Here is a 24,693-nt window from a genome sequence, read left to right as displayed (position 1 = left end):
ATTTTTCCTGCACTATATTGCTACATTCTACCTTCCTTATTTTTTGTAGATAGAAAAGAGAGAGAGGAGAGAGAGAGAGATCTATAGAGAGAATTCTAATGCTGCAGCCTTGTGGCATTTCACTGCCTACCTATACACCTGAGAATAAAATACCGTTGCCTTCATTTTTCAATTCCTTATCAGCATGCCTATACTCACAACACCCCCTACAATTGTTTCGCCAAGTCCCTGGTCCCTGTTCGTGGCACCATTTGTGGCAGACCAGTCCCCACGTTTATTTACCCAGGAACTCTTGAGGAATGAGGAATAAGAGTTAGTTAGAAATAGAGAGTGGAGAGAAAACACAGGATAGACTCGGGTGGGCCTGGATCCTTATCCACTAGCTCAGAACTTTATTCCAAAGGTCTATTTATAATAATGCCAAGGGGTGGAGTAAAAGACCTCCCCCTTGCTACTTACAGTCACTTGGTCCCAGGCCCATGGTCCAATCAACCTCTTATGCAGTCCTGCTGGAAACAACCACTAGGAAATCTGGTGGGCTCCAACAAGAGATAAACAGAGAATTCTCAACAAAGAATCTCTAATGGCTGAAAGACATTTAAGGAATTGCTCAACATCCTTAGTCATCAGGGAAATGTCAATCAAAACGACTCTGAGATACCATGTTACACCTGTCAGAATGGCTACGATCAAAAACACTGATGATAGCTTATGTTGGAGACAGTGTGGAGCAAGGAGAACATTCCTCCATGTTGAAGGGACTGCAAACTTGGACAGTCATTTTGGAAATCAGTATGGCAGTTTCTCAGAAAATTGGGAATCAATCTACCTCATGACCCAGCTATACCACTCTTGGGCATATACCCAAGAAATGCTCAATCATACCACAAGGATACTTGCTCAGCTATTTTCATAACAGCATTATTTGTAATAGCCAGAACCTGGAAACAAGCTAGTTGCCCCTCAACTGAAGAAAAGATAAAGAAAATGTGGTACATATACACAATGGAGTACTACTCAGCAGTAAAAAAAAAAAAATGACATCATGAAATTTGCAGACAAATGGATTGAACTAGAATATATCCTCCTGAGTGAGGTAAACCAGACTCAGAAGGACAAACATGGTATGTACTCACTCATAAGTGAATACTAGATGCAAAGCAAAAGATAACCAGACTACAACCCACAGCTCCAGAGAAGCAAGCCCTGCCTTTTTAACACAGGTTGTGGGTATCAAATTTGATTCCTCCTGCTTCCACAGAACACACTTTATCAATTGAACCATCTCCTTAGTCAAACATGTAGAACTTTGAATTGACAAGACAGACACATTAATTACTGTTTAACTCTTAAGTTTGAAACAGAAAGCAAAAACAATATTCACTATCCCTACTTTGTGTTCACAGTAAACACCAAAGCAGGGACATTAACTCTAATAACTAATAACCACTCTCACTATGACTGATACTCTGAATTATTCCCAATACCTAACACTGTTCTTGGATACAGCTTCTCTTGTCCAAGTCCAAATGTCCAGTAACAGTCAATAAAGCATTTCTCCCCTATTCTTCTTGGTCCCTTTATGTATAAATCTTTTTGAGAGCAAATATGGCCTCTGGAGACTTGTTTTCTTTACTTCTTCCTTGCATTATGCCCATAAGAAAGAGAGTCTGAGAAATGTCCCAAAAATTAGATTTTATTCAGCATATGCAGAGGGCAGATGGCTCTGAATTGTCTTATTCTAAAGATTTTGCTGTTTTACAGTAAAAACACAGTATTAGTAGTAACTGAATCACATAAGTATTAGCACTTACTACATAAGTATTGCATGGGAGTGTCATGAAATACAGGGGACAAAAGGGTTGAACTATGTACTGACTCAGAGAACTCTGTTTAATGAGGTTTGCTATTCACTGGATCTCAAGGGAATGGGGAAATGTGAGAGAAAGCAACCACAGTACCAGGAATGAAATGAACAATACCCTCAAAGAAGAGAAGATGCAGACTGGGAGTATAGAGTCTGCCCTTTACACGGGAATAAAACGAGCCTGGTACAAAGGGGGTGTATGGCCAAATCCACTGGTAACTGGTGTGGTATCAATGTCCTTTACATCAACCAGAGGCTTCAGGCTAAAGTTCTGTAAAATGGTGGTGAAGAACAGAAACAGCTCCATCCGAGCCAGGCCTTCTCCTGCACACATCCGCTTTCCTGAGGGTAGCAAACACAAAGTTGTCCCTGAACTACTGTGCTGTGAATTGTCATGCAAAGCATGTAGTAAATAGCCATGAGTTGTTAGGCATGAGTCTAGAAGGCACACATCACATTTTCAGCTCTAGACACAGCTCCCTTCACCAATCTCTGACACCATGAAGTTGAAAACTTCAAGCTGCCCCATTTGACGAAGCAGTGCTCTGATGCTTCCCTCAAGAGCTATGACCTTCCCTCTTTGTGGTTGATATATTGTGCACCCCAATAAACTTATCTGGAGGTCAGAGAACAGAACAGCCATAATATTAAACATAGAGGTTAGGCAGTGGTAGCACACGCCTTTAATCCTAGCATTCCAGAGGCAGAAATCCCTCTGGATCTCTGTGAGTTCAAAGCCACACTGGAAACAGCCAGGCATGGTGACTCACGCCTTTAATCCCACCCAGGAAGTAATGGCAGGAAGCAGAAAGGTATATAAGGCTTGAAGACCAGGAACTAGAGCCTGGTTAAGCTTTTAGGCTTTTAGCAGCAGTTCAGCTGAAATTCATTTGGATGAGGACTCAGAGGCTTCCAGTCTGAGGAAACAGGATCAGCTGAGGAATTTGCGAGGTGAGGAAGCTGTGGCTTGTTCTGCTTCTCTGGTCTTCCAGCATTCACCCCAATACCTGGCTCAGGTTTGATTTTATTAATAAGACCTTTTAAGATTCGTGCTATGCCTCTTTATGATCCTTGTGTCTCAATAGGATCTTAGCTTCTGTGGGTTTCCTCATCATATGCATAATTCTACTTAGCAGGGATTGCTTGAATGCTATGCTTTCTTATCTTGCCTCCCTGCCAAAATGAATTCCTTAAAAAAAGGGGGGAGGGCTCTGTATACACATCTCAATTTGCACACTTTCAGGACCAACATAAGAATCAAACCCTCCAGTAAAAGGTAAAATTGAATCCATGCTCAGAGACTCAGCACACACAATGGAACATTGAAACTGAACATCAAGGTGGAGAATCCTAAGTAAAGGAAACTCTAGGAGCTCTGGAATCACACAGAGTGTCCTTCCACATACCCAAGGACTTCCTCGACCTGCATTTACTTGGCAGGTTCTGACTTCCTGCATCTACCGAAAATCTCCCCTCCTGTACTTCATTTCCTCTGTACAGTACCCTGCCTCCTCTTCTTTTCTTACTTCCCTGCTCCCTGTGAGCCAGCCAACTTCCCTCTGACCTTTTGAAGTAATCCTGTTTGGGTGTGAAAGAGCAAGATCTGAGTAACTTGCTCCCTGACTCCCTCTCTCACAGCACTAATCCAACTAGGTTACAATGCCTTGTTGACTCACCTGCTTCCCCAACTCAGGAGTGAGTCTCTTTCAGAGCATGAGCATGCTCTGTTCTCTAGGGCACTTGCATTCCCAGAGTGAAGGATGCCACAGAGGAGATACTCAACACGTGGACTTAGATACCTCTCTTGTGGCAGATGAGGAAAAGTCTAAATGATATCAGCTCCCAAGCGAAGCTCCTGGGAAGCTGGGGGTTATATCCAGTGCCCAAGTTCAATCAATAAATATACTCTGCTTTCTTAACTTGAAAAAACTGTGCTAGAGTCTGTAATGCTTGCTGATGTGGTCCAATGAAGAAGAATTATTACATGCATAAAAAATACACAGTTCTTAAAGTGATACTCTTCATAACATACAAAGAGCAATTCTACCAGTCCCAGCAAAGTCACATTACACCTGATCCTAAAATTCTATTATGTCCTCCAAAGTACAAATGGAAATGAATTTCTGTTACCTGTTGAGAAGGGCACAAAGTAGTCACTCTTCTTGAAGTTTCCACTCTTATCCAGAAAGTGGCCAGGGTCAAACTTCTCTGCATTAGGAAATTCTTTGTCATCATGCAGCATGGATGTCAGTGATGTTATTACAGTGGTACCCTGAAAACAGCCAACAGACTTAATGGAAGTTGAAAGGGAAGAAATGAAGGAACTCACCTAGACTAATCTGTTTGACTTATGGATGAAGACACTGGGTCCAAAGCAGAGCAGTGACATTTATACACAGACGAAGGAAAAAAAGAGAGGACTTGATACTAGCTTCTCAGCTAGGGGGGTTCTTCATGTTCTGGTTTAAGCTTGTACAGGTCTCATGCATGCTGTCACAACTGCTGTGAGTTCATAGGTTACACCTATGAGTTCATATGTGTAACCTGCCTACCTATGTCCAGAAAACACAGTTTCTTTGTAATTATCTTGTGGGAGGCCTGCTCCCACCTTTTACAGAGTTCCTATGAGAAAAAGAAAGGCATAAGGAATTTGTAGATAGAAAGATATCAGAGATGAGACAGACAGACACACAGGATAGCTTTGAGAGGACCTGGATCAAGATCCACCGGCCCTTTCTGTCTCTACAAAAGGGCTTTTTATAACAATGCCAAGGGGCAGGGCAAAAGACCTCCCCCTTGCTAGATCAAAGTATACCGCACAGCCCAAGTACAAACCCTTCCAAACACCTGGTAACCATACACATGGTCAAGCCATTCCCTTATGAGCCCTGCTGGGTAAAGCAATCTCAGATCTCACTAGGAAAGCTCTGTGGGCCTCCACATTATCTACTACCTCGGGTTCTTACAATCTTTCTGACTGATCTTCCACAATGATCCTTTAGCCTTGAAAGGAAGAGGTGTGACATAGACACCCCATTTATGGCTGAGCTTTCTGAGATCTCATATTCTATGTATCTTGATCAAGTTGTAGGTCTCTGTGTTCACCACCATTCATCTACTGCAAACAAAGCTGCTCTGTTGGGAGTTGAGGAGTCAGTTTTCTTTAAGGGTGTAACCTCTGGTAGGTCAATTACACTTGTGTAGCCAATGGCTACACAATCCATGATTGTATGAGTAGCACAAAGTGGGCTCAATGCTGTTGTTGGGTTTTGTTGTTGTTGTTGTTGTTGTTGTTGTTGTTGTTGTTGTTTTTCGAGACAGGGTTTCTCTGCATAGCTTTGCGCCTTTCCTGGATCACCTGGCTCTGCCTCCCAAGTGCTGGGATTAAAGGCGTACGCCACCACCACCCGGCTTGTTGGTTTTTTTTTTTGTTAAAGAAGACACAAAATTGATGAGATGAATTTAATACTAGTAGCAACAGCTTTGCTACTGTGATCTCCATTAGCAATTGAAAGACTGATTACTTGAGATTTTGGTACAAAAACTTATGAACCCACTCTAGCTATTACCAAGGTTGGACACTGGTGTCTGCCCTCACCACTGCCATATTTATCACTTCTATTCTCACTCAATTCATATTAGCTATAGTTTTAGGTGGAAGTCTGTGTTCATTCTTGAAAAGTAAGGAGAATTTATAATCCCTTGCTTAAGCTTTTGTTAAATGGACATCTGGTCTAATTAATGATAACTTTAAATATACTACCAACAGGTATACTTTCAATTATTGAGCACTTTTCATTGGGATATATTATGTGCTTATCATTCAAAAATGTGGGAACCATATCATCATAGATGAACCGTACCTTGAAAGTACAAGAGAGATAAGAAATGAGAATCTCCATCATCTCACAATTCAGGATTATCAATTCAGGCAAGGATTATCAATTAGTTATACTAAAAGTGGTGTGGCCACTGATAAGTCCTCCATGTTCCAAAGGATAGTTCCACACCCATGAAATGCTGATGCCCTCATTAACCCAGTAGGTGTGGGAGGGAGAGAGGTATTGATGTAATGAAGAGGTTTCGTGAAAGTCAGAGAGGGAGAAGACAGGAAGGAGAGGTCAAGTGTGGTCAGGCTGCATTACAGACAGTCAAAGATTATGTTTATCTTTAAAATTACCAATTAATTTTATAAACTGTTGGCAAATTATTTAGAAAATAGAATGCTCAGACAGGGATTGTAAATTAATGTTAAAACTATCGATAAATTATTTGGAAAATAGGATATTCAAAAATTAAATCCCATCCTGTAGAGTTTTGTTTTGTTTTGTTTTAATGCAGAATACAGAACCTCATTAATAGAGGACCTGAAAAAACACTCTGTAGGAAAAAATGATTCTTAGCATCATCTACAATGAGACCACAGTATATCCAGGCCACAGTCTGATGAAGCAGGCCATCGACTGAGCATCATCTTTTAAATGTCTTTGTTCAAAACACACAATTGAACCCTAATCTCCAAGAAAACCTCCACACAAAATCATACAGAGGAACATTTCACAGGTCAAGTGGCTTTGACTCTTCAAAACAATTGTATCAAGAAATTATTTAAAGGAAATGCTCTCAATTTTGGAGAACCATATTGTAGATTTGTTCCTTTATTGCACTATGAAAAGTTCTCCCCCTAAATCTATAAGAGATAGCTTGGAATAACTAGAAGATGTAATCTTAAACTGTGTGAAGAATAATATTAGTATATTGATAATTTCTTTAGTGTGAGGGTGCTTATTAATTTGTAGCAGAAAGTCTTCAGTCTTGGGAGATACACATCAAAATATTTAGGTGTTAAGTATGATAGATTTAATAGACTAAAATATAGTTCTAAACATATCTTTATACTTCATATGCACATGATATATAAGAACACACTCATATATCCTTTTAAGTGCTAACTGAGTATAGATAGTCTCCTAGTTACTTCAGCTATCAATTTGACATAGCCCAGAGTCATAAGAGGGAACTTCAGCTGAAGAATTGCCTTGACTAGATTGGCCTATGGATATGTCTGTGGGGCACTGTCTTGATTGATGATTGACATGAAATGGCCCAGCCCACTATGAGTGGTGCCAGAAAAGTGAACCTGGGTTGTATAATAAAGGTTTCTGGACAACAGCCAGGGAGAGCATGCCAGTAAGCAACATTCCACCATCACCTCTACTTCAAGTCCCTGCCCTGCCAGAGTGACTGCCCTGCTAGTGTTCCTGACCTGACTTTCCTCAGTGATGGACTATGACCTATAAGATTAAATAAACCCTTTCCTCTCTGAGTTGCCTTTAGACATGGTGCTTATCACAGCAACAAAAATCAAGCTAGTAATGTTTCATAAAAGTTTGGAAACTCCATGTTTCTAAGTTTATGATATTTAAGAGCTATGCTTTTCTTTTTAAAACACTTTTGCATATTACTACTTTAAATATTCTCTTACATATTTGCAACTCTAGTAGGAACCAATATGTGAATTTGGGAGCTTCATCAACTCTAAGTGGCAGAGTGAGAGAAACAAGCTTACTTTGGGGATGAAGTAGTTTCTGAATTTAACGTCACAGGTCACTGCATGAGGCAGGTTCATGGGGATGAGGTCAATGTACCTCTGGATCTCATGCACTACAGCATCTGTGTAGGGCATGTGGCTCCTGTCCTGCATGCAGGGGCTCCTGTTCCTGCCAACCACGCGTTCGATCTCTTCCTGGACTTTGGCTAGAAAGACAAAGTGGGAAATGATGTAATGGGAGGAAAGTGGCGCAACTGCCACAGCAAGTCAGTGCTACATGGGGCAGGGTGAAGTCATCTCAACAACATCACAGGCCCTAAGCACGTCTAGACTTGTAATGCCATGGGAAAATATAGCTACCCAAAACCCAGGCATTCACTAAGAAGATATACTTCTACATATTATCATACAGGATAATCAGTGCACATAAGAATGGTTAAATGCTTTACTATACAGATATCTTACACATATGAACTAAGAAATTCCTACCCCTGTAAGGACAAAAACAAGAAAATAAGAATTAGTGTCATATCAAATTAACATATGGTAGTAATTGAATTCTCCTGGCAGATGAGTGCGTGGTGTGTGTGTGTGTGTGTGTGTGTGTGTGTGTGTGTGTGTGTGTGCATGTGTCCTTGCTTATCTGTAAATTCCCAATCATTCTCTGTATTTTCCTCATATGCCAAAGGCACTCACTTCAAAACATTCTTTTTTTTCTTAAAGATTTATTTATTTATTATGTATTCAGAGTTCTGCCTGCATGTATGCCTGAATGCCATAAGATGGTACCAGATCTCATTATAGATGGTTGTGAGCCATTATGTAGTTGCTAGGAATTGAACTCAGGACCTCTGGAAGAACAGCCAGTGCTCTTAACCTCTGAGCCATCTTTCCAGCCATTCAAAACATTCTTTAAGTATCTTGGGAAATTTATGTTCACATTCAGAGATAACGGGCATTTCTATTATTTTACTGCACTATTTACAATCATATATTTATCACCACATCATACAAAATAGACAGCATCCCCAAACACACTCTGTCTCTCTGCTTCTTTCTATCTTTCTGTCTCTCTGTCTCTTCTCTGACTCTCTCTGTCTCTGTCTCTCTCTCTGTGTGTCACACACACACACACACACACACACACACACACACACACACACACTTCTCTCTCCTGCAGTACACTTAGAATTTTTATCTTATCTATACCCATCCTTGTATCCATGAGACTTCATGAATATTTCTCACAGGTAAGGGAGCTGTGGCTGTGTTACATGTTTTACACATTCTTGGACATGAAAGAGCCTACTTAAATTCCTAATATTGGAGGCTAACTAAGAATTATTACAAATGCTCAAGTATGCTTCAAACCCTAGAAATAATTTTTAATGATTAGGCTTCATCCAATTGTCAGCCATGTCTCTCCTCTAAGACTCCTCATACTCACATCACCTCCTGTCCATCCTGAAACCAGAATGGGAAGAGTTGTTACGTTGTTACAAGAAATCCTGGCTCCGCCCCTGAATCTTTCTTCCACTCATGTCACTCACCACACTCACGTGTGCTGGGGCTGATAGGATCCCATCCAACAGGGGTGCTCAACAGATCCTAGCAGATGTCAATGTGACACTCCCCAGCCTCCAGAACTGTGAGCTAAATGTAATTTTCTCTGCACAATATCTAGTCTCCATTATTTGTTACATTGAGAGAAAATACACTATGACACATGCATGTCCCTCTGTCCTTTAGGAAACCAATGTACCAACCTACACCAGTTGGGGACACGTGTGCCTTGCTCTAGACACCTCCCATCAAATGCAAACACCTTATCAGAGTAAGGTCACTAGAATCAGAGCTGGGTGCTTCTGCTGCTGTTCACCCTGTCTTCTTTCTCTCAGTCACTCTTTTCTATTGTGGAAACTTGTCTCATTCTTGTTTCTTCCTCATTTGTACATGTTACAGCTAGCAACAGAGCAATTTCAGTAATGGGGTTTCTCTAAGAGACCCAGGGAAGGACATGGGTCATGTCTTTCCAGCATCTCTGTTGAGTTTCTCCGGCTCCTCATACCTGTGATGTCCACATGCTTCAGCAGCAGCAGGAGTCCATACCTCAGAGTGGTACTTGTTGTTTCTGTTCCAGCTCCAAACATGTCAGTGACAGTGGCCACCAAGCTTTCCATGGTAAACTCAGACTTCGGATTGTGCTTTTCCTAGGATTTATGTGGATATTATTTTGGTTTGCTGGCATACAATTAATTACAGTGAATCAAAATTAACTCAGATTGTTCTTAAAGATAAGAAACAAACAATGGCAAGTCTAATACTAAAACTACAATACCTAAACAGGATAGCAGAAAATGTTATTAGTTAACCCATACTTTATTTCCCATTCCTCAAAATTGTTTAAATTGTGGATTATCAATGTTCTCATCACAAAGAAATGATATTTACGTGAGATAATGAATATATCAATTGGCCTGACTTGATGATTTTGTTATATGTATATATGTGTGTATGGATGTATATGGATCAAGATACTATACTGTGCCCAAACACACACACACACACACACACACACACACACACACACACATAGGAGACAGATATATATATATATGGGAGACAGAAAATTATAGCAGAAAGAAAGGCAGCAGAGCAGAACTGCTCACCTTTCATAGCTAGGAAGCAAAGAGAGGAAAGAGACAAAGGGTATCGTACTGAAGAAACAGTTCGATGACATAACTTCCTCCATCTAGGCTTCAACTCTGAAAGCAATGGTTCTCATCCTGTATCATGACTCCTTTGGCAAACCTCTATCTCCAAAAATATTTACATTAAAATTCATAACAGTGGGGCTGGAGAAATGGCTCAGTGGTTAAGGGCACTGACCGCTCTTCCAGAGGACCTGGGTTCAATTCCCGTACTGGAGTCTATAACTCCAGTTCCAGGGGACCTGACACCCATGGCAAAACACTAATGGACATAAAATAAAATAAATAAAATTCTAAAAAGATTCATAACAGTAGCATGTTTACAGTTATGAAGTAGCAATAAAAATAATTTTATGGTTGGGGGTCACTGCAACATGAGGAACTGTATTAAAGGGTCGCAGCGTTAGGAGGTTGAGAACCACCTTTAAAAGGTTCTATCACCTCCCAAAAGCATAGTCAGCTGGGAAGCAGGTCTTTAGCACATAGCTCTTTGATAGACATTTAAGATCCGAGCTATAACAAAGAAAATACTTTTTCACAAAAACATAGTAACTAATTCTGTTAAAGAATTTAATTAGATACAATATTGACTTCCTCATTATGAACTCTGAAATGTGTAAACCTAACAGTACTGTTAGAAATCAGAATGTCTGCCAGAGAGATTGGGAGAAGATGGGCTGTCGGGCCACTCCAAGGAGTCTGAGAGACCCATGGAGACTTCGTGGAGACAGGAGGTAGAGGACGAGCCTGCTGAGTGAGCAGGATCTCCAGAACAACTGAAAAATGCCAGGTCTTATGGGAAGATACTTTTAAAAAGTGGTTTCATGGAACTGGAAAAAAAAATGACAGAACTAGAGACAGGTATGGGAGAGCAGCCTTGAAGAACAAAGGAACATCATGTTGCCGAGTAGGGCCACCAGGAGTCTTGAGCCACCACACCAGACCACCACCTGGCTCACTTCACCCCATCACTGCCATGCTGCTTGCCTGACTTGGGGGACCACAGCTGCAAACCCCAGGTGCCTGTGGGGCTTCGGGCACCAAGCACAGGGTGATGTGCAGGGGCCTGAAGGTTGGTCGGGTCCTGCCCTAAGACACACTGCCCAACCACACAACTACCCTGACGCTGAGCACACGCTATCCAAGATGAAGAACGATTCATTTTCTGGATTAAGTTTCCTCAAAAGACTTCTGTGGTCCATGCTGCCCCCAGAGACCATATTGATATCTGTGATCCAAGCAGCCATCGTAAACCATGTTGATGTCCACAATCCATGCTGTTGCCTGCTGCTATGGGCAAGGAAGCTTCTTTCACAGTAGCATCAATGACTGCAGACTCACAACGGAGAATAAGAGACGTTGAAGGCTTCTGTGACAACCTTCCACCTCCCCAGCCTTCTGGTGGGGCAGGGAGGACTCAGGGTCTGGCCCCTGGGAGTTTAACCATGCTCCAATGAATCTATGAGCAACACAACTGGACTTAGTGGATTTTTTGTTTGTTTGTTTGTTTGTTTCTGATGGAGAGGCACAGGGTAGGAGGATGGACCTGGGAGAAATGGGAAGCAAGTGTGATCTGGGTGCATTGTATGAAATTCCAAATAATAAGAATATTATGGTGGAGGGGAAAAAAAGCAATCAGGATGTCAGTTTGGGGAAAGGAGCTGATAAATGGCCATTCATAAGTAAGCTTTACTGAGAAGGCCTTGTGAGAACAGAAGCCATGATCATTCAGATCCTGAGGTTGGAGACCATTGGAAGAGACAGTGTTTCATTTCAGAGGCAGCGTGGCAGGGCCTTAGAAGGAAAGTGGCCCCCTTCAAAGCTGGGAAGAAGCTTCATAATAAGTAATCAATTAATGAAATAAATACACAGGAAATGGAAGAAAGGTCAAAGCATATATGAAACTCTCAAAGAACTAATAAAAATGGAAGATATCATGTTTCTTTCTCCCTCCAGGATCCTGTCAGATTGCCCGACAGACATGTTCATGACAATATGACAGGGCCCAAACGGAGAGAAGGAGAGTTTTCAGAAACTCCAGAACAAACTAAATATTCTGATTTTTATAAATCTGGAGGGACTGGCAGGAATTTCTACACATGGTTCAGTCTGATTTAGTCTACATGAGTCCATGCCTGGAGCCAGGTACTTGGCAGGATCAGAAATCTTTCTTGAGGTGTGTATGTTTATGTTGCAGAGAGGGGACCATGAGTTCCCAGGGCTGCGGGAAGCATGGCCTGATTTCTTCAGGCTGAAAACTGACAGAGTAACCAATGATGAGGAGCAATGCCTGAGGCTGGCTTCTAAACTACACACATGCACACATCTGTACATACACATATACCTGCACACTCACAAAATTACACACAGATGGTACTAAGCCATAGCCAATGAACAGCTAGGTTCTGATACTTCATTAAAGTCCAAGGAGCAACACGCTTTATAAATACAGCACTGAGGCAAAGGCCACTGGTGAGTGAGTAACAGAGACCTTGGAGTCCAGCCTAATCCAGCTAAGTGGGCAGTCTTCACAGCAATATGGAAGCCCATCTCTGTGGTGATAATAGTTCTCCCCTACCAGCAGACAAGGCACAGATCAAAAGTAATTTGTGTCTTCCCACCCCCAATTTCTCCCAATTCTTTAGATTTTTCTGCTCTTTGCCTCACCTCAGCTCAAGGAGTATGTTTGCACTTACACATGCTTTTATTATATCTATATTATGCTTCTCACCCAGTTTTTGAACTGCTCCTACCATTATTCTTTTATATATGTGATACTTTATTAATTCTTTGAGAATTTTATTCAGTCATACAATGTGCTTTGATCTTATTTACCCTCTCTGCTCCTCCTAGTTCCTCCCAGATCTGCCTCCCATCTCTCAACTTCGTGTCTTCTTTTTATTGTTTGTTTGTTTGTTTTCTAATAACCCATGGAGTACCATTTGTGCTGCCCACATACACATGAGCACATGGCGGACTTACCAGGGACCACATCCTTAAAAGAAACAAATTCCTCCTTCCCCCAGAAGCCATCAATTGTCAATAGGTCCTCAGCTAAGGGTGGGGACTGGAGTGATCTCTTGCAGATTTGGGGTACGCAGCCACAGCAGCTGTGAGCTCATGAGTGCATAGATCCTGTCCTGTCCTGAAGACACTGTATTGGTCCAATCCTCCCTGATCTCTGGCTTTTAGAATCTTTCCACCTTGTTTCTGCAATGGTTCCTTAACCTTCCCTAACCCTATATTCTAGTTGAGCATATCAATACTCTCCTCTTGGCTAAACTTACCAAGGCACAGAATAGGTCTTTCTGCCGAAGTTTCCCACATAGCTCCTGCTATTTGCAGCATCCATCCCATTAACTAAAATGAAGCCTATGGGACTCTGATAATATAAGACAGACACCTTGCATTTACTTTTGAATCTACACTTCTATAATCCAGATATGTATCAAGCTAAAATACAGATGATAAATCTCAATACTCCTCTTCGGTATCAATGCTCACCATTCTATGGAGTTCACAGGAAATTTACCCTGAGTGTTACCTGCATTAGACTCTAGTTCAGGCTTATATATACAGTATCAAAAATTCCCTTGTCAATCTGTAGCCTTGTAGAGTGCTTGAAAACATTTCCACATCCTCATCTGGGGAGAATCATTTACAGCTATACTCAACTGTGGTTCTCTGCCCCATCTCTCTGCCTTATCACCTCACTGAGCCCATGTGAAATCCTCTCCCCTGTTTCTCGCTAAAAATCTGTATCAAACCTCAGGTCACTCAGAAAATCTGCCCAGCAAGTTTCTTCTTATTCTCATATGCTCTTTCTCCTCAGCCTCCCACACACTCCAGTACAACCACTTTTATTTCAATGCTGGGTATTTTTATTGCCTGACTTGTTTGTATTTCTGCTTTACCTGATGGGTATGCTCTCTTTTTTCAGCTAGATTGTTTGTCCCTAAAAGCAGTGCCCACATGTTCTAGTTATTTAATGATTTAGTTTTAAATCCTCCATGGTTGTTAGTCCAGTTTCATATACACAGCAGGTACCTAAAGTTTTTACCAAGTGCATCTTGCCTGAGCAACTATGCATCCCCAAAATTACAGAAATAATCAACACATCACAAAATGCAAGCCAACAAATATTTTACCTGTTCCATTTTGATCAAGAAACAATCAATGAAGTCCCGAGGATTGTCCATGTCCAGTGTTTTTTGGTGTTCTTTTACTTTCTCCAAAACATAATTTTTTACATAGGAAAAATTTCTAAGTACTTGGTTATGACTTCCAGGGAAATAATCAATTATGGCAGGGAAAGTATTGCAGACCTTGAAGATTAAAAAATATTAATTAAAATTAAAGACATGAGTACCATAACCCTGGTTAAAAACTAGGGTGACAAAAACCAAATATCAGGTGAAGCTAGAGAAACCCCCACATAAGAGGGGGAGGAAGGATTGAGGCCTAGGACACAGGAGAATGTGGCCACAGAATCAACTCGGCAGGGCTCACAAGGGCTCACAGAGACTGAAGCAGCAATCACAGAGCCTACACGGATCTGAGCTAGATCTTCTACACCTATGTTATGGTTGTGTAGCTTGGTATTCTTATGGGACTCTCAACAGTGGGAGTAGAGGTGACTGTGACTCTCTTGCCTGCCCTTGGGACCCTTTCCTCCTACTGGATTGCCTCATCCAGCCTTGATATGAGAGTTTGTGCCTAGTCTTATTATAATTGGTTAAACCATTTGGTTGATATTCCTGGGAGGCCTGTTCTTTTCTGAAGGAAAACAAAGAAGGAGTAGATCTGGGGGAGAGATCAAATAGTAGAGAAGGACTGGGAGGAGTGGAGAGAGGGAAAACTGTGGTCAGGATGTAATACATAAGAGAATAATAAAAAAAGAACTAGGGTGAACTTGAGGAGAAACATTTCAGTGTATATGATTGTATAAACAGAAGTGCTAATAGAGTTTCCATTAAACTGATCGCATGACCAGATATGACAAGATCTCCAACATCCAAGTCAATAATTTTTATATTACCAAAGCACCTTTATGTCCACTCTCTCTTTTTTACCTACAACTGTGAAATACAGGAAGACCATGTCTTATCTGCATGAAGTAAGCTAAGAGGTCAAGGAAGTTCAGTCAACATGAAACAGAGCAGAGTCACTCCATGATATTTCTACCATTAACAGTTGGCCTCAGTAATAAAATCATGTTTTATAACTGGGAACGGCTCAAAGATATGAAACTCAACTCTGCATTTTATGGACAAATACTTATACACAGCAGTGGTCAAATGACTGCTATAAAATCACATAACTACCTTCTATACAGAGTGATACCAGCTTGATAGATGGTGATGTAATTGACCAGGACAGTCCAACCGAGAATTATGTTTTATACACTCCAAATGCCAATCATCTTAATATCCTGATTCTCATTACTTCCTCAGCTAGAGATCCAGCTTTAGATGGCCTCTGAGTCTTTGGTCCAGAACCCCCAGTTCTCAGAGGTTCCTGGCAGCAATCTGTGCTCCCATTCTCTGTCTTTGGTATCCTCAATTAGAAAATAACTGTTAAGTAATGGGATGAAAATGACTCTAATTTTTGATTGGCAGACAAGCCTGTGGGTGGTGGAAGGTTTTCACCAAGTCCCTAGACAGCCTCTGGTGGTACCAAAGTGCTGCCTGGACTCTGGTTTGGTGGGTTGTGGTTTGGCTTGCAACCCTGTGTCCAGCCATCTGTCTTCTGTTCTGTTCTGAAGAATAAAGTGCTCTGCCGTCTTTCTGAGACATTCATGGTATCCCAAGATGACGGTGATGTGGAAACATTCTCTTTGCAGGTAGGCAGGGCCCATCCCTCTAAACACACACACACACACACACACACACACACACACAATCAAAACTGTCTAAAACAACTTTGTTATAATTGTGGGAAATAGTCATGTTTACATAAATCAATGATAAGCTGAGAGATTTAATGGCGGGGATAGGAAAGCATTATAGTATTGTTTTGCCCTGATGTCACCTCTGCCCTGTCTTAGTGGCATCCTTAACAAGAGCCCTGTTCCCAGTGGACAGAACTATGGCTCTTGATTCCAGGGGAGTCGGCAGCGGTGGGGGTTGGGGGGAGTGAACTGTTTCTCTGTCTTCACCTAACAGGGTAGGGGAAGCTGAAGGACTGGGTATAGCACTTTGTCTTTGTTTCACCTAAGTCAGAACTCCTCGGGGTGGAAAAGTTGTAATAAAGACTATCATAAAAGCTTACAATGCCACTAGGCAACACAGGGCCACCTGGAGCAAAAGAATGCAATTGAAGCTCCTGGCAGAACACGGAGACCATGGGAAGAAGAGCTGGAGAGAGAGTATCTTTGGGAAATCAGGCCACTCAAAAGCATCCACATGCCAAGCGGTGGTGGCGCACGCCTTTAATCCCAGCACTCGGGAGGCAGCGGCAGACAGATCTCTGTGAGTTCAAGGCCAGCCTGGTCTACAGAGTGAGACCCAGGACAGGCTCCAAAAGCTACACAGAGAAACCCTGTCTCAAAAAAAAAACCAAAACAAACAAACAAAAAAAATCATCCACATATACTGATGTATTTAAAATGCCAGAGAATGCCCATGACAAGCACAAGTTAGAAAAAGCCCTGGAAAAAAAATAACCAAACCCACCCCCCCAAAAAACCCAAGCTTTTCCTTCTGCTGGGTCCTGGGCCCTGGGCCTGAGTGCCCGGCACAGAGCCAGTCTAGTGAGATTTCTCCTCCCTGTCTCTTCTACTTTTCGTTCCCACTTCACATCTTTGGCTTTCTTTCCTTTCTTCATTTTGTATCTCTGCCCTACAGCCTTCTCCCTTCCACCTCTTCTTCATCTCTCTTCTCCACCTCTTTGTCATCTATAACTCTCACAGTAAAGCAATTTCTGTCAGAAACGAAAGAAGGCAGAGACTTTGGAGGACAAGCATGACAAAGAACACAAGCTTCACAGAAACAGCTTAGAAATGTTACTAAGCAAATACTTTTTGCCTATGGAACACAAAAGGTACAAAGGAAAAATTAAAACCCTATAGCCCCAACAGCTGGAGATATGGCTCAGTAGTTAAGAGAACATGCTCATGCTGGAGGACTGGAATTTGGTTCCCAGAACTTACATTCAGCAGCTTACGAGCACCCATAACTCCAGCTCCCAGGGATCCAACACCCTGTTCTGGCCTCTGCAGGCACCTGTACCCACCCCACCCTCATGCACAGTACACACAGAGCTGAAGAATACATTTTGTTTTGTTTTGTTTTTTTAGAAAAAAAAAGAACTGCACATCACATCTCTAAAATGTACAGTCTGGAAACATTTATGCCACAGCTCAGTCCCTATAATGCTGTGGACTTCTCAAAGGAAAGAGCCCAGATGGCTCCTTAGGAAGGAAGCCTTTTGACCTCACCTGTATCCATGGGGTGCTCAAGAGTCTGAAGTTTTCATTAAATTTTTCCATCAAGTTAAGAAATTCCCGATCTTTATAATCAAAACGATTCTGGAAAATAATGGAGCAGATGACATTGCATGGAGCGCAGCCCAGGATGAAGGTGGGATCACAGGGTGAGCCTGGAGAACGGGAGATATAAAAATAACTGTTAATATGTGTACATAAAAGGCTCTTTGATATCATATTAAAGTAACTTTAGAAACCCTAAATGAATAAATTCCTAGAAATTCTCTCTCAGGCAGAACTTCAGCACTCAATTCCCTATCTGGTGTGCAGACATACTGCAGACAAAACACCCACATACAATCAAATAATAATAATAATCATAACAATAATATATTTTAATTAATAAAAACAAACACCCCCCTGGCCTGGTAATGCAGGCCAGTAATCCTAGCTACTCAGGAAATTGAAGCAGGACTATCTATCGTAAGTTTTCAGCCTGCCTGGGCTACAGTGAATTTGAGGTGATCCTGGGTGCGTTAGAGAAGCCCTATCTCAAAATAAAACATGAAATCAAAGATTTTGATATTAATCAGTGGTTGGGACTTTCTAGGCAGATGCAAATCCCTAAGTCCTATCCTCAATACCATTTTTTTTAAAGTAAAAAAGAACACACATCATTAAAAGATAGATCTATTTGCCTAAAATAAGTTAAATTTTTTTAAATTTCACTTCTAATTTAAATCAAATACAGGTCAAACATAAAGATTAAATTGATAAATAATATCCTTTACTTCTTATTTCAGTGTTGAAAAGTAACAAAAATTTCCTGTTCTGGAAACGTTTACTATCACATTTGCTGGGCAAAGCTCGCCCTCTAGTGGAGGTCTTGCTATTGCGTCACATAGCCATTGACAGAAGACTGCAATTCTTTTTTTTTTTTTAACTTATTTATTTTGTGTGTTTAAGTGTTTTGCCTGCATGTATGTGTGTGTGCAGCATGTGCATGCCTGGTACCCTTAGAGGTAAAAAGGGGGCACCAGAGCCCCTAGAACTGGAGTTACAGATGGTTGTAAACCACCCTGTGAGTGCTGGGAACCAAACCTGGGTGGGTCCTCTGCAAGAATAGTCAATGCTCTTAACTACAGGGCCTTCTCTCCAGTCTCTATAAAGTTTTTTATTTGAACATCACTTTATTCCATTCAAGTACTTGACAGAAAAGCAAATTAATTCAGAGGGAATGTTTTTGGGCAATTTTCAGCAAAATTGCTCTAATAAAATTATGAATAAATTTTAATGTGAAAAGTCTACAAGGGCACATCAGCTATAGTTAAGGATGATAAGCCAAAAAACATGCATACTACTCACAATATCAAGGAAATGGAACCAACAGAAGTGTCCACAAGTAGAGTTACAATCAAATATTACTGTCTTTAAAAAGAATGAAATACTATACTTTGTACTACAGCAGACATATTTGGGGGACTTTATATTAAGCGAAATAAGCCAGACACAGAAAACCAATACTTCATGTTCTCTTTCATAGTAGAAACTTTAAAAACAAGTTGATCTTTCAAAAAAACAAAGTGAAATGGTGTTCACTAGAGATGAAAAGGGGTGTCTAGGAAGAAGAGAGAAGCTAGATAAAAGGAGACAAATACAGCTACAAAGGAGGAATCAACTCTGGTTATCCACAGCACAGTAGCAGTTCACATCAATTCATTACATGTTTCATAAAGAACTAGAAGACAATGGTTCTAATTCTCCCAAGAAAAAGAACTGATGTCTAAGAAGATGAGATGCTAGCAACTAGACATAATCATTACAAATCACTTGCACGTGTCACGTTCTTTACTGGACTCCATAAACGCCTACAATTATTGTTTGTTAGTTTTAAAAGATATCTGTGCACAAGTGGTGAGGAATTCAACAGAAGAAGCCTATTCAGTAGTTAACTATGCCTAAGTCACTCCCCTTTTCTGTTATAACACACTGTAACACTGAATGCTCAGAATTTTATTTTAGCCTAGGAGAGAAAGACATAATCATTGGGAATTATTAATTTGAGATTTGGGGCAAGAGAGGTTCACAGTGAAAGTCTGATGATCAGTTTTGCCTTCCACTTCATTTTGAAGAGACATGTAAATATCAAGGGCATTTGGAAATCAAGCTGAAAATCATATTTACTATGACAACTACATCACAGACGAGTGAAGCCAAGATATCAGGGTAGGTAACAATGACCATCAATATTCTAACTCAAAATCCAGGTGTTTCAAAATTCAGCCATAATTTTGTTTTCATTCAGATACAGCGAATGTCACAGATCAGGTTGCCATTCAACAGACTCCAAAAAAGGACAAGGCCGGTTCCCACAGGAGGGGCCATCCATAACATGACACGATGGGCAACTCACGGTGCCACCACAGTCCAGGACAGTGATGGGAAAGGAAAAGCAGAGAGCCAGGCCTTTGCCGGAGTTTTATGCAAAGGGATGACTAGGACAGGAAAGGCAGACTTTGTGAGCTTAGGATGGAAAAGTTTAACTAGCTGCAAAGATCTCTGGGCCACTAACTGTTCACGCACCTGGCCCTGGTTGGATATACAGCAAGAAGATGGACTTGGTATGTGGGAATTTACTAAAAGAGGTGATCAATGGCCATAGATAGGCTGATTTGTATGCCAAAAGCATGCTTTGGGTAAAGTATTTGCTATTGTTATCAATTATCTAGCTTTGGGAGGGGCAGCCCAAGATGTCAGAGCCTCATAAAATATAGAAAATAAAATTCACAACTAGTACAAAAATCAAGATAGAGGATAATAAGAAGAACTGAAATAGAGCCAAATTATAATTAGTGAAGTTGAGATTAAGCATTAATAGTAATTCAGATTTAGTTCAATAAATCAATTTAAAACTATCTTTTGTAATGTAGATGACTCTTAAAATATGTAAATAATAAAGTCCAAGTGAGTAACATTAAGTAACTCCAGCTGACATCTTTAAACAGTGACAAACGGAAAAGCAAGTCACAAGTGCAAAGGGAGCATTAACGATGCCCAGGAACTAGAAACCAGGTATAGACACCATTGTTGTGAACACTGCAGACATGGGCCTTTGAAGAACCCCAGACATGTCTGTCAGGGAGGCTGATGCTACCAACCAGACCAATCAAACAAAAGCATGCATGGTTTCACATTCCATGGAGTTAGCAGGTCACTTCAGTAATATCCTCTCACAAACATTTCCTAGTGAAATGTTCTAGAATAGTTAGCCCACAACTATGCTGTGGGGAAACATTGCCAAATTTGAAAAGTGATATTCAATCCTTCTGTCTGCATGGCATTGTTTGAAAGTAAAGCTTGGTGCAAAACAGAATTTCATGAGTTTTTATCCCCACCCTATATGTACAAAAATTGTTTACAAACAGGGAAGGCACTGAGCTGGCTACAAAATCTTCCTTGGCTCTGTACCAAACCATCCCACTTGGATAGAGTTGCCAAGCATTTCCCTCAGTGTAAGATCTGGCTGCCCCCCCAGTGTTGCCATGGAGATCATTAAAGGAGGGAGCAATCTGGTCAGTGACACAAAGTGACACACACCTACCTTTGGTTTTCCTCAGTTCCTCCACAAGGCACTGTGCTTCCTCTTGAACACGGTCCTCAATGCTCCTCTTCCCCATGCCAAAATTCCGCAGGGTCATGATGGAGAAACGCCGGATCTCCTTCCATTTCATCCCATTGCTGAAAATGATTCCTACAAGAATGGGAAACAAGAACTAGTCAGGAAGCAGACAAGGAACTGGCACATGAAACTATCTGGATGGCCCAGAAGAGCTCATCCTGCCTCATCTGCATGACCAAGGCCCAACTCATGCATGCACACATTGTCTTCACACTTACCAAGGCCTTTGTTTACTTTTTCAGGTACTGGAAAACTGCCTCTTCCAGCAAACTCCTCCCCATGGTCTATCAGAGCTTCCTTCACGGCTTCATACCCATGCAACACCACAGAGGGCTTCATGCCCATGTACAGGGTGAACACAGGGCCATAGACTTTTGAAAGCTGGAAAATTGGGGGAAAAATTCAAATAACAGCAAAAGTAAAATCAGGATGTAGCCTACATATTGTACATGATCTACTGATGTCATTATACTGTTGATTTTTTTTTGTTCCTATAAAACAGGTTCAAATGTTGCTGTATTTCACACATAAAAACCATGCTGCCTGTTATAGATGTCACAGGCAGAATGTCCCCCATTTGCCAAGAATGTATGAGGGAAATCCTATATAGATCATCACAACTAACCAGTACCTTGAACTACATTTATTAATTTTACAGCTAAAGAGACTGAGGCTCGAAGAATTTCCAATTCATCTCAGTATTACATAAGTAAAAAATGCAAATTTGAACCCTGCTTAGTGAATCTCTGTTTCCTGTGCTGTCAGCCGCCAAAGTCCACACTGGACAAAATCCAGCTGCTATTGAACTTGCTTCAAGATCACTTTTCCGGGCATTCTGTGACTAAGAATTAGAAATCTACAATTTTTTCCGTCCCTTGGGACTGAGGAGATGGTTCTGTAAACGTTTGCTCTGCAATCGTGAGAACTGGACTAGAACCCAGCATATACATAAAAAGCTCGCTTAGCCGCTTAGCCGGGTGGTGGCGGCGGCGGCGGCGGCGGCGGCGGCGGCGGCGGCGGCGGCGGCGGCGGCGCATGCCTTTAATCCCAGCAATTGGGAGGCAGAGCCAGGCGGATCTCTGTGAGTTCGAGGCCAGCCTGGGCTACCAAGTGAGTTCCAGGAAAGGCGCAAAGCTACACAGAGAAACCCTGTCTCGAAAAAACAAAAAACAAAAAAAAAAACAAAAAAAAAAACAAAAAAAAAACAAAAAAAAAAAAAGCTCGCTGTTCTCAGGTCAATAATCCCAGCCCTGGAAAGGCAGAGACTGGAGGATCCTGGGGCTTGAGGCTTGATGGTCAGCCAGACTAGCCAATCACTGAGCTCTAGGTTCAGTGACCTACTTTGCCTTGAAAAATAAGATGGAGAAACAATTGAAGACACTCGACTTCAACCTCTGGCCTCTTCACCCATACACAAAAACACCTACACACACACAAACTCAGAGAGAGAATGTATATGCATTATAGCATTCCACTGTTCCTGACAATGGCACTCTAAATATAAGAACCTTTGGAAATAGTTGCTTTACAATAAAATAGTTAAATAATAGCTGAGATTAAATTCCTTTTTGTAATCTAATAGAGGAGCTTGAAAAGCACTTACTTTGTTTAAAGATTTGCTGATGTCCTTCACATCTATCTGCAGGATGTTTCCAATAAATGGGAGAGGAGTGGGGCCAGGAGGGAGCTTCCCTCTCCCAGAGCTCTGTCTCCAGAGTGAGAGGAGAAGCAGACAGGAGACAGTGAGCACCAGGACCAGGACTGGCTCCATGGCAGCCTTCTCTTCTTAGGGAGACACCTGTGAGCTTGCAGTCCAGAGCTTTTATAATGCTAGCTGCTAACTCAACGTGTGCCTCTGAGGTGTAAGTGACCAATCAGCGAGGTTTTCTCTAATCTTTCTTCTTTGTGGACTCTGGCCTGTTGAAACATACAAACGGAAGCTGTTCCTCACTCTTACTCACTACTCTTCCACCTTGGAAGCCTGTCGGAACTGGCCCAGGGTGGGACCCATTTACTGTTCTTCTTTTTTTTTTTTTTTTTTTTTTTCCACTACAGATGATTCCAACATGCAATCTAAACTGGAGGATAATGAAGTCAATCATTTGGTCAAAAGATTGTTCAAACATTGAAGGCAAATCATATACTTATATATAATGTTTACTCAGTCAAGTTTCCCAGTGATTGCAATACATGCCTTGAAAATGAAGCTGTTTTAAAACATGCTTTAAGTGTGCTGTAGTAACACTAGAGTTGATTCATCACCAGTTAAGCCACATAATTAACTCAGTAAACACACACATCTTTTGCCATTTGATATCCTACAAGGCCCTTTCTGGCAGAGGATACTCTTTTCCCTGCTCGGAGAGTGCCAGATAACAGAACGGTATTGGCACAGTTCGTGGACATCACTCAGGATGTACACAACACTGACATTGACAAAATGAGGCTCCTGTTCTCTAGAGATTAAATCAATAATACAGTTTCTCCTTTTCATTCCCTCAGGAGGGGAAACTCTCTCAGCTAACTGAGGGTCCCAGGCAAAGCCGCATGCACATTATCCTCATTTCCTCCCATGCTGTGCTGTCTGGGGTTTACAGAAGGATAACACAAATCTGTACTCTCCCCTCTTTCTGTGTGACTTTTCTTACTATTATGCTATGCCTAGGTGCTGTGGTCTCTCACCTGATTTCTTTAGCTCCTGTGGCCGTGTTTTCTTGTGTGGGTAGTTGTTTAGAAGGATGATGCTCTTGGGGAAAGAGTGTTGATTGCTGACTATTCCACCATCTTGCTCAGTCTCTGCAGAAGAGCCACGTCTCTGGATTATCTTCCTCATTCCTCAGCAGCAGGAAGTCTAGAAACAACAGCTGCTTCCGTCGAGATTTGGCTTGTTACCATTTGGGATGAAGAAACACAATAACCCAGAGCAGACGGGATTTTCAGAGTTAGCTAGCCAGAGTTCAGGCATGTGCTGCTGGGAGGGAAGGAACAGGGACTTCAGCATACAGATCCACTGCCCTGAGGACCACACAGTGAGCTGGACCGCAAGGATGCAGAGCTTTCACACAGGCATGGCATGCAAAGCTATTGCTATATCTGCCCTAAATTAACCACTATAGGAAGTTGTTTTTAAATATTTTAAATTTATTTTTATTTTATGTTTATGGGTGTGTTGCTTGCACATATGTCTATGTTGAGGGTGTCAGAAGCCATGGGTAAGCTGCCATGTGGGTACTGGGAATTGAGCCCAAGTCCTCTGGAAGAGCAGCCAGTGCTCTTAACTGCTGAGCCATCTCTCCAGCCACCTTGAATTTTTATTTTTATTGACAATATTTAAAGTATGCAATATGATACTCTGATATACATGTTTAAGTGATTACTATAGTCAAACAAAGGGACATAATCCACCACCTTACACCAGTTACTTTTTCTTTCAAGCAAGACTGTGTTCTAGAAGGGAGA

General features: G+C 41.4%; 1 protein-coding gene across 3 annotated transcripts; it reads right to left on the bottom strand.

Annotated features, from left to right (window-relative positions):
* Window positions 1–1,676: 1,676 nt before the first annotated feature.
* LOC143266798 (cytochrome P450 2C11-like) lies at window positions 1,677–24,075 on the bottom strand. Of its 3 annotated transcripts, XM_076563012.1 has the most exons (10): window positions 23,917–24,075; window positions 22,838–23,151; window positions 21,453–21,615; window positions 21,157–21,306; window positions 17,568–17,728; window positions 14,278–14,454; window positions 9,487–9,628; window positions 7,437–7,624; window positions 3,998–4,139; window positions 1,677–2,209 (listed from the first exon to the last, which is right to left on the bottom strand). In XM_076563012.1, the coding sequence occupies exons 2-10, from the start codon at window positions 23,003–23,005 to the stop codon at window positions 2,028–2,030; spliced, it is 1,473 nt and encodes a 490-aa protein (XP_076419127.1). In that variant the 5' UTR covers window positions 23,006–23,151; window positions 23,917–24,075; the 3' UTR covers window positions 1,677–2,027. The 3 variants fall into 3 exon arrangements, 2 of the variants coding, with proteins under 2 accessions (XP_076419127.1, XP_076419128.1); XR_013048348.1 differs by lacking the exon at window positions 23,917–24,075 and having other exon boundaries at window positions 9,528–9,628; window positions 22,838–23,140; XM_076563013.1 differs by lacking the exon at window positions 22,838–23,151 and having other exon boundaries at window positions 23,917–24,030.
* Window positions 24,076–24,693: the final 618 nt, after the last annotated feature.

This window comes from Peromyscus maniculatus, chromosome 1 (assembly GCF_049852395.1).
Source record: "Peromyscus maniculatus bairdii isolate BWxNUB_F1_BW_parent chromosome 1, HU_Pman_BW_mat_3.1, whole genome shotgun sequence".
Taxonomy (NCBI): domain Eukaryota; kingdom Metazoa; phylum Chordata; class Mammalia; order Rodentia; family Cricetidae; genus Peromyscus; species Peromyscus maniculatus.
Note: the sequence above shows the minus strand (reverse complement) of the source record. Positions and strands in the feature narration are given on the sequence as shown.